The sequence below is a fragment of the Myodes glareolus genome, chromosome 24 (assembly GCF_982192425.1).
Source record: "Myodes glareolus chromosome 24, mMyoGla1.1, whole genome shotgun sequence".
NCBI lineage: Eukaryota > Metazoa > Chordata > Mammalia > Rodentia > Cricetidae > Myodes > Myodes glareolus.
Window position 1 is genome coordinate 49,237,889 of NC_142049.1, and position 9,964 is coordinate 49,247,852.

At 53.5% G+C, this 9,964-nt stretch overlaps 1 protein-coding gene across 4 annotated transcripts; it reads left to right on the plus strand.

Moving 5' to 3' along the window:
• Window positions 1-1,004: 1,004 nt before the first annotated feature.
• Window positions 1,005-9,949, plus strand: Fcgrt (Fc gamma receptor and transporter). 4 transcript variants are annotated; one of them, XM_048438059.3, is made up of 7 exons: window positions 1,005-1,165; window positions 1,844-2,114; window positions 2,590-2,856; window positions 3,082-3,357; window positions 8,130-8,405; window positions 9,377-9,493; window positions 9,642-9,949. In XM_048438059.3, exons 2-7 carry the CDS (start codon window positions 1,958-1,960, stop codon window positions 9,749-9,751), a joined length of 1,203 nt encoding a protein of 400 aa, XP_048294016.1. In that variant the 5' UTR covers window positions 1,005-1,165; window positions 1,844-1,957; the 3' UTR covers window positions 9,752-9,949. The 4 variants fall into 4 exon arrangements, with proteins under 4 accessions (XP_048294016.1, XP_048294017.1, XP_087757614.1 ...); XM_048438060.3 differs by having other exon boundaries at window positions 1,006-1,165; window positions 2,034-2,114; XM_087901488.1 differs by having other exon boundaries at window positions 1,026-1,090; window positions 2,032-2,114.
• The last annotated feature ends 15 nt before the right edge of the window (window positions 9,950-9,964 follow it).

Here is a 9,964-nt window from a genome sequence, read left to right on the forward strand (position 1 = left end):
CCCGCTCTCTAGCCACAGAGCCAGCTTTTTACTTGGCAGCTCAAGATCAGGAAGAGACCATAACTGCAGTACCCACACTTGCAAGGCAGACACTTACTGACTGAGTCATCCTCCTAGCCCATGGGAGGCTTGTAATCCCAGCACATCAGGAGTTATGGTCAGCCTGGGCTGTGTGAGTCCCTGTCTTGCGCCCCCCACCTCCTGCCCCGCCAAACACACAGAACACAAACCGTTTGGAGAGGAGATGGAGACAGCAGCCTGGTTGACTTTCTACTCTCCCTTAACACAACTTTCTTAGATCTATTTGTTTTATTTCTGCTTGCATGTATGCATGTGCCCCACCTTCCTGCCTGGTTCAGGGAGATCAGAAGTTGACCCTAGCTCAGCCTCCCTCTCACACCTGCCTGTGGGCTTGGTTGCAGCCCAGGTTGGCCTTGAACTCCTGGACTCCCTGCCTTCGCCTCCTGAGTGCTGGGATTACAAGCAAGGGCCACCACCAATCCCCCGTCTACTTAACTGTCTGCCTGCCTGTCAACCTGCCCGTCTAGAGTCCATATTTCTGTGTGTCTGTGTCTGTGTCCTGGCAAGACCTTGAGTGGGCAGCAGGGTGGAACAGGGCCTGATAGAAGGTTCTGTGCACAGAGAGAGTGTGCAAGCAGGCCTGGGCTGCCTTAGGGGGTTCATAAGGAAGAAACCCGAGCAGACTACAGCTGGAAGAGGGCTGTAGCCAAGCCAGTGCATTAGGCAACCACTCCATGACCGAGCCACACCCCCAGCCTACAAATCCTGGGGCGTCTTAAAGCAACAGGCCACGTACACGCCTTTCCAAGCCTGTGAATCTACTAGGAAAACCCTAAACATGGAAGCTGCTCAGGGAGGCAGGCTGAACTGGCTATTGCCCCAGAAGACTTCCAACCAAAATACCAGTAAAGTAGGAGGTTCTAGAGAGGCCGGGCAGAGGCCCAGGGGCGTGCCTAGCAGCTAGGGGGTGGAGTTGAATGCCCTCAGAGTTCCACAGTTCTGTGTACAGACAGGATGTAAGAAAAGAAGTAGGGGCTCCAGGCAGAGGATCCGCAAGCTGCAGGCAAAGAGGGAAGCAGGCTTCTGCGAGCCCTACAGGCCCAGGCTGAGGGTCGGAGGAGGAGGCCGAGGCCTGGGTTCCTAGGTTTGAGGGGCCAGCACTCCAGGGTGTGAGGGAGGAGGCTGGGGCCTGTACCTCTGGGTCTGAGAGAGGAGAGCTTGTGCCTGGACTTCTGGGTCTGAGGGAGGAGGCTGGGGCATAGACCTCAGGGTCTGAGGGAGGAGGCTGGGGTCAGGACCTCAGGATCTGAGGGAGGAGGCTGGGGCATAGACCTCAGGGTCTGAGGGAGGAGGCTGGGGTCTGGAACCCTGGCTCTGAGGGAAGAGGCTGGGGTCTGGAACCCTGGATCTGAGGGAGGAGGCTGGAACGTGGACCCTGGGTCTGAGGGAGGAGGCTGGGCCTGGACTCCTGGGTCTGAGGGAAGAGGCTGGGCCTGGACTCCTGGGTCTGAGGGAGGAGGCTGGGGCGTGGACCCTGGGTCTGAGAGAATAAGATTGTGACCTGGACTCCTGAGGAAGAGAGAAGGGGCTAGGGTCTGAGGGAGGAGAGCAGGAACTTGGGTACTTGAGTCTGAGGGAGGAAGGCTGGGCATAGATTTTTGGGTCTGAAGGAGGAATTCATGCAACTGGACCCCTGGGTCTATGGGATGGGGTGAGATCTGAACCTCTGGGAATGAGGGACCAGGACAGGGCCTGGAGCCTTGGATCTGAAGGTGGAGAGAAGGAAATAGCAGAAGTCTGAGACAAATTTTGGTCTGTCTAGTTCTGTAATTAATTAACTAAAGTGGATCAAATGAGGAGGTGAAAGTTCACACAAGAGCGGGCACTCCCGTCATCTTGGACTGGGGCCTCATCCCACCACCCAGCGTCCTGGTCTATGCCGAGTCTACGGGGACCTTGTGAAGAATCAGCAAGGCTGGGTCCAGAGGAGTCACGTGTCCCTCCCACTTCAGGTCGCCCAGTCAGGATGGGGATGCCCCAGCCCTGGGTCCTCAGCCTCTTGTTGGTCCTCCTGCCTCGGACCTGGGGTGCAGGTAAGAGGCCCCCTGAACCTGGAGTAAGTGCAGAGGTTGGGAGGAGAGCCAGAGAGTAGAAAAGGGACAACGAGCCGGGAGGCGATGGTGGCGCAGGCCTTTAATCCCAGCACTCGGGCGGCAGAGGCAGGCGGATCTCTGTGAGTTTGAGGACAGCCAGGACTACACAGAGAAACCCTGTGTTGATAAACCAAAAAAGAGAGCGAGAATGAAACAGCTTTTCCCGTGGCTCTCCTGGAAATTTCACCGTAGACATCTTTCCTCAGCTTTGGAGTCAAATACACACGACAGTAGCGGGGTATCTGTCCCTCTTTTCTGGGTCTCTGTTTCTGCCCATCCATCTCTCTCCCTCTCTGCGTCTGTTTTCCCCTCTCTCCATAAGACCACTGCCGCTCAGACTGAGTTGAGTTTTTCACTGTGCATCTCAGTGGGGTGTAACCCATGCCTTACTACTTCCCCCGTTTCCTCTGCACAGAGACCCGTCCCCCACTGCTGTACCACCTCACAGCTGTGTCCAACCCATCCAAGGGGGTTCCCTCCTTCTGGGCCACAGGCTGGCTGGGACCTCAGCAGTACCTGAGCTACAGCAGCCTGCGGCAGGAGGCTGAGGCCTTCGGTGCCTGGATGTGGGAAAGCCAAATGTCCTGGTATTGGGAGAAGGAGACTGTGGACCTGAAAAGCAAAGAACAGCTCTTCCTGGATGCCATCAAAAGCCTGAAAACGAATTTCGATGTGCCACCAGGTGGGGTGGCCTGGGCCTGAGGGAGGAGAATGGGTTGAGGAAGGAGGCTGGAGCCCTAGGTCTGAAGGAGAGGGTGAGGTCTGCAGTCCTAGGAATAAGTGTGAGGGCTGGGTCTGAGCCTCGGGCTGAGGGAGGAGGCTGGGGCGTGAGCCCTGAGTCTGAGGGAGGAGGTCACAGGAAGGCTGCCCTTGCCCTCAGCCTGCTTACCTGTGTCTTGGCGTCTAGGTAACTTCACACTGCAGGGCCTACTGGGCTGTGAACTGGCTCCCGACAATTCCTCATTGCCCACGGCTGTGTTTGCCCTCAATGGTGAGGAGTTCATGGCTTTCGACCCAAGCATTGGCAACTGGACTGGGGAGTGGCCCGAGACAGAGCTCATCGGCAATCTGTGGCTGAAGCAGCCTGAGGTGGCCAAGATGGAGAGCGAATTCCTGCTGACTTCTTGTCCTCAGCGGCTGCTAGGCCACCTGGAGAGGGGCCTTCGGTACCTGGAGTGGAAGGGTGAGCCCATCCTCTGCCCCCGCTCAGGGTCCTCCTGCTCAGTGCAGGACCTGTTTAAGACTAGGTCTCAGGTAGCTCAGCCTAGCCACTATGATCTTGAGTTCCTGACCCTCCCGTCTTCTTCCAAGTGCTGGTTGTCAGAAGTGTGTTGCCTCACCCAACTAATTGTTTGTAGACCAGGCTGGTCTTGAACTCACAGCGACCTGCCAGCCTCCGTCTCCTGAGTGCTGGGACTAAAAGGTGTGCCACCATGCCCGACTACTTTTTTTTCCTTGTTGTTGTTGCTGTGTTTAGATGGAGACCAGGTAACCTCAAACTTTCCATCCTTTTGAGCTCAGCCTCCTAAGTGCTAGGATTTTCCATGTCTTCTTCTTCTTGTTAACTTCTCTGAGAGTTCCTTTATATATGGACCCAACCCATCACCAGATAAGTGTTTCAAACACACATCCTCCACCGTTTTTCTTTTGTTTTTTTAAAGATATCTTCAGAAAGCAGAACATTTTCTTGTTTTGAAGGTTTATTTGTTTATGCGTATGAGTGCTGTCTGTATGTATGCCCACAGGTCACAGGTGGTTGTGAGATGCCATGTGGTTGCCGAGACTTGAACTTGGGATCTCTGGAAGAGCATCTCTTTTCTCTCTGGAGGGCTGTGCTTTTGTTAGTGTGTCTAGGAGGTCATTCCCAGCCCAGGGTGACTAGGTCTACTCCCTCTTGCTTTCCTTTCTAACAAACGAGTTTTGTCATTTTCCACCGAGGTTTCATCCCATCTGGATTTGGGTGCATGTGTGCTCATGGGTGTGGAGCCCAGAGCACAGCCATGTTGGTCTGAGGACTTTACACCTTTCTCTTAGGGCTGGACATGACACATAGTGATCTTGCGGAGGACCCTAGTTCAGTTCCCAGAACCCACATTAGGCAGCACATAGTCACCCATAACTCCAGTGCCAAGCATCACATGTCACTGTCCTGCATGGCCATCTGCCCTCATGTGCACACATACATGTGTACATAATAAAAATGAAGCATATGCACTTTATTTTTCATATGTGTACTTGTGCGTCTGTGTGTGCATGAGTGTAGCCACTCATCAGGGTCAGAAGAGGCGCTATGTCTACGTAGCTGGACTTAGGCGTAGTTATGACATGCCCAGTGTGGATGCTGGGAACTGAACTCAGGTCCTCTGGGAGAGCAGCAAACACTTCTGGTTTTTATTCTATCTCTCACTTCGTTGATTCTTTGGGGATGGAAATCAGACCCTGTCTCTCTCTGGGCAAGAACTCTGCCACTGAGCCGTACCTGTCTTCCATCTTTTAGAGTTTTTTGTTGTGTTTTCCTGAGACAGGGTTTTTCTGTGTAGCCCTGGCTGTCTGGAACTCCCTCTGTAGACCAGGCTGGCCTTGATCTCACAGAGATCCACCTGCTTCTGCCTCCCGAGTGCCGGGATCAAAGGCGTGCACCCACACTGCCCAACCACTTTTTAGGTTTATAAAACAGTCTTTGAACTTACATTCATTTATTTATTATTTTGTGTGGGGGGGGTTGTGCACATGTGTGTGGGGTGTGTGCACCTGTCCACATGCACAGAGGCCAGAGAAGGACAGTAGTGTCCTGCTCTATCACGCTCCGTCTGACTTATCTGACATGGATTCTCTCTCTGAACCTGGAGCAGCACTGACAACCAGCCAAGCCCCCAGGGCTTCTCTTTTCTCTGCCTCCCCCACCCCCAGTGCCAGGGTTGCAGTTGCGAAGGTTTAAGGTTTTCCAGAAGTGCCTGTGCAGTAAGCACTCCTACCTGCTGAGCTCTGTCCCCAGCTGGAGGAGTTGTCGCTGGACCTGCGGCCTTTGTCCTCCTTCAGCTGCTGCTGGGTGTTTAGGGTGTTTATGTTCTTTGGCTGTGTTGGTGGGTGCTGCAATGCAAATAGGAGCCAGTATTTCTATGGGACCTAGATTTCAACTTTTGGATAAGTTCCCACAAGAGAGATGGCTGGGTTCATTTTAGAAAAAAGGAATAATTATTTTTATTTTGTGAGTGTGTTTTTTGCCTCTATGCATGTCTGTGCACCACGTGTATGTAGGGCTCACATAGGCAAGAGGAGGGCATCCAATCTCCTGGACTTGGAGTTAGAGATGACTATGAGTTACCTACCATGGGGTGGTGCTGGGGATTGAACCCATGTCCTCTGGATGAGCAGCCATGACTTTTGACTGCTGAGTCTTCTTCTGTTCAGCCCCTGGGCTCATTTAGCCAGGAAACGCCCTGGTGGTTTAGTGTGGTGGTCCACGCATTCCAGAGGCAGGGCAGGTGGATCTCTGAGTCAGCCATGACCAAGAAAACAGGAATACAGTGTAGCCACATTGTTCACATGGCTGCTACAGTTGATACTTTCTGTCTGTATGTGGTTTGGTTTCTCATAATAGCCTTCTGTCACCAGGTGTAAGGCTGCGTTACTGTTCCCTTCCTTCCATACTTACCAGGCAGCAGCTCTACCACAGAGCCGTCCTCAGTGGCTTGCTCTGCCACCCAGCAGACTTCAGGCCCTAATTTTACTTAACAGAATTGTTGGGTTTTTGTTTGTTTATTTGTTTTTTGTTTGGTTGGGTTTTTTTTTTTTTTTTGAGACAAGTTTTCTCTGTGTTGCCCTAGCTGTCTTGGAATTCACTCTGTAGACCAGGCTGGCCTGGAATTCACAGAGATCCCCCTGCCTCTGCCTCCTAAGTGCTGGGCTTAAAGGCATGGGCCACCACCGCCCAGCCACCAGGCTAGCTTTGAACTCACTCCATGATTTAAACCTTGAACCTGTGATTCCTCTGCCTTAGCCACCTCGCCGCCAGGCTCACAGGCCTCCCGACTTAGTGTCCCTGGTGGTTAAAGGGCTTCCTTTTTCCTGTTAAACAGAAGCCAAGGCTGGGCTGACTTTCAGTCAACCCTGGAAAATAGGAGGAACACGGGTGTCCCTCAGCACCCCCCACAGGAAGTCATCTTCCCTAGAAAACAACAGCAGCCCGGCAGGACACAGAACTGCTGACCTAGGTCCGGTCTTCTGCGGCAGAGCTGATGGTGCCCCAGGTCTCACCAGCTGCCAGCGAGGCCCCTCTTTCAGGGAAGCTGCCTGGCTTCCTCTTCCTAAGAAATTGTCAGCTTATTTTCTGCTGAGTACCTGCAGCTGGGGACCCAAACAGACCCACCCCGGATGGAGGGAATGTCTCTGCCCAGCAAGCCTTGCTAGGTTCTCAGATCCCCAGCGACATTCACTTTGTTTAGGGGGGTTTATTGTTGTTGATTCAGGGTCTTGTGTAACCCAGGCTGGCCTCAAACTTTTTTTTTAAAGATTTATTTATTTATTTATGTATACTACATGCCTGCATGCCCAAAGAGGACACCAGATCTCATTTAGATGGCCGTGAGTCACCATGTGGTTGCTGGGAATTGAACTCAGGACCTTTGGAAGAGCAGCCAGAGTCATCTCTCCAGCCCAGCCTCAAACTTCTTTGTAACCATAGATAATCTTGAAGTCCCCATCCTCCATCCTCCACCTCTGGAGTGCCGAGATTATGGGTATGCCCCACCACGCACAGCCGTTGTCAGTGCGCTGGCAACTGAACTCAGGATGTCACACGTCAGACAAGCACTCTGCAAACGAAGCCACATCCTAGCTGCAATTTACTTATTTATTCTTCAGGCATTTCTTCCTTCCTTCCCCTCTCTCTTTCTTTTGTTTAGACAGTGTTTCACTATGTTGCTATGTAGCCTTGGCTAGCCTGGCATTTGCTCTGTAGACCAGGCTGGCTTGGTACCCACAGAGCTCCACCTTCCCTGCCCCCCCCCCCCACTCCGCCCAGTGCTGGGATTAAAAGGTACCTCGTACTTCCAGAACTCACGGTTTTCCCGCCTCAGCTCCTTGGGCTCTGGAGTTACTGGTGTGGTGTACAGTATCACATCTCTGTGTGATCTGCCGTGTCCATGGGTCGATGTGCTCCCAGGGCCTACAGCAGTCACGGCTAGAGAGAACGACAGCCCATTTCCACCAAGGAACGTGAGGGGGCGGAGCTCAGTTCAGCACTTGCATCTCAGCGCTAAACCGGGCATGGTGGCAATGCCTACGAGCTCTCAGCACTTAGGAAGTGCGGGAAGATCAGGAATTCAAAGTCATCCTTGTCTACCCAGGGAGTTCTAGCCAGTCTGGGCTAGAGTGAAATTCAGCTTCAAAAGAGACAAACACATGTGCCTGGGGAGATGCTTGGCACCGGGGTTCTGAGCCCTGGCACGTTTGCTGGGGCTGGTGTACTGCTGCTGCTTGTCTGCGCACCGGCAGAGAGGGCGCCAGATCTCACTACAGATGGTTGTGAGCCACCGTGTGGTTGCTGGGAATTGAACTCAGGACCTCTGGAAGAGCAGCCAGTGCTCTTCACCTCTGAGCCATCTCTCCAGCGCTGCACTTGCTATCCATGGGACGACCTGAATTTGATTCCGATCACCCACATGGTAGCTCGCAGCAATCTGTAACCAGTTCTAGGGGATCTGATGTCCATTTCTGGCCTCTGTGGTCACTGTGTGCATGTGGCACACAGACACACATGCCAAAAAACACCCTTCCACAGAGAGTGGAAATAAAGCGGAAAGGCAGGAGCAGAGTGCGGCTGCTGTGGAGCTCTGGCCTCCACACCTGCATAGCCACACATACACACCAGAACAGGGGTGGGAGGGGAAGAAAGGGGGCGTCCTGGTGGGGTCAGAGCCCAGCTGACTGCTGGCTCATCCCGTGTCCCCACAGAGCCACCCTCCATGCGCCTGAAGGCTCGTCCTAGCGACTCCAACTCCGACTCCTCCATACTGACCTGTGCTGCTTTCTCCTTCTACCCACCTGAGCTGAAGCTCCGGTTCCTGAGGAGTGGGCTGGCTGCAGGCACTGGGAATAGCAGCATCGGTCCCAATGGTGACGGCTCTTTCCACGCCTGGTCATTGCTGGAGGTCAAAAGAGGAGATGAACACCATTACCAATGCCAGGTGGAGCACGTTGGGCTGCAGCAGCCACTCACTGTGGACATAGGTGAGGCTGTCCCTCCAGCCTCGGTGTCTGGCTTCTCCTGTCTCCTGACTCTGCATTAACCCCTGTGGCCGGACCTCCAGAGTCCAACCATCTCCCATCTTGCTGTTGCTGGGCTTCATGGCTTCTGACATCTACTTTTGCTGCTCAGCATCCTTGCTACAGCTGGCCCTCCCCTGTTTTGTTTCTGCTCTTCCCTCAGCTGGGCTCTACCCTAGCCCGCTAGCAGTGTGGCTGTGTTCTCTCAGTACGGCTATTGTTCCTGGTTAGGCGGGCGGCGGCAGCGGTGTACCACTTTAATCCCAGCGTATACGTGTATATTAATTTCCCTACATTTTATGTGGGAGGGCGCAGTAGAGGAGTTCCCGTGTTACTGCACCCTTGTGGGTCAGAGGACAGCCTGTGGGAGTCAGTTCTCTCCTTCCACCACGTCAGTTGCTGGAATCAAACTCAGTTACAGCAAGGGCAAATGTTTCTACTCACTGAGCCATCTTGTCGGCACTGGATATGGTTGTCAGCATTGGATATGGGTGCTGGGAACTGAACTCGGGTCCTCTGGAAGAGCAGCCAGTGCTCTTAACAGCTGAGCCATCTCTCCAGCACCCCTGTGGTTGGTTCTTTTTTTTTAATATTTATTTATATTTATTCTTATATTATTATTATACAGTATTCTATCTGTGTGTATGCCTGCTGGCCAGAAGAGGGCACCAGACCTCATTACAGATGGTTGTGAACCATCATGTGGTTGCTGGGAATTGAACTCAGGACCTTCGGAAGAGCAAGCAATGCTCTTAATCGCTGAGCCATCTCTCCAGCACCCCTGTGGTTGGTTCTTATATCCAGTGTGGGAACATGAGGCCCAGGGCCTTCCTCTGCACACCCAACCCTCAGACATGCTGGCGGGGGGGGGGGGGGTCTCTGTGGGACCCCTGAGCTGCTTCTTTCCCTGTCTTCATAACCCTTTCTGGGTGCAGGTTCACCGGTCAGATCTTCTGTGCCTGTGGTTGGAATCGTTCTTGGTCTCTTGCTGGTCCTAGTGGCTGCTGCAGGGGGCGTGCTGCTGTGGAACAGGATGCGCAGTGGGCTGCCAGGTGCGCGTGGGAGAGGGGAGGAGGGTGACAAAGACCAGAGAGAAAGACAAGAGGGAGAGATGGGACAGAGACCAGAGAGGGACCCTCATGGTGTGTGGGGCAGGTGAGACCTTGGTTACAGATTCTGACCTCTGTTCTTCTCTCTTAGCCCCATGGCTTTCCCTCAGCGGCGATGACTCAGGTGACCTGCTGCCCGGTGGCAACTTGCCCCCTGAGGCTGACCCTCACGGTGCAAAGGCCTTCCCAGCCACTTCCTGATGCCAGCCAAGGCCGCCAATACCCATTGCAGCATTTGGTGCTGTGTGACCTCCTGAACTCTTGGCATCCCTGAGCCTCCTGAGGGAGCCCTGGGCCAGACGTCCTTCTTGTGGACCCGTCCTTTTGTGGACTGCCTCAGTTTCCCCTCCTAATGTACATGGCTCTTTTCATTTCAACATAAATTTGGGCCCAAATCTATGTGTGCACTGTTAT

Excerpts from the sequence above, each read along its gene's own strand:
- Fcgrt (XM_048438059.3), top strand. The coding sequence starts at position 1,958 with ATGCCGAGTCTACGGGGACCTTGTGAAGAATCAGCAAGGCTGGGTCCA. Across the intron at positions 3,358-8,129 it reads TCGGTACCTGGAGTGGAAGG|AGCCACCCTCCATGCGCCTG; the intron begins GTGAGCCCATCC and ends GTGTCCCCACAG. Across the intron at positions 9,494-9,641 it reads GATGCGCAGTGGGCTGCCAG|CCCCATGGCTTTCCCTCAGC; the intron begins GTGCGCGTGGGA and ends CTTCTCTCTTAG.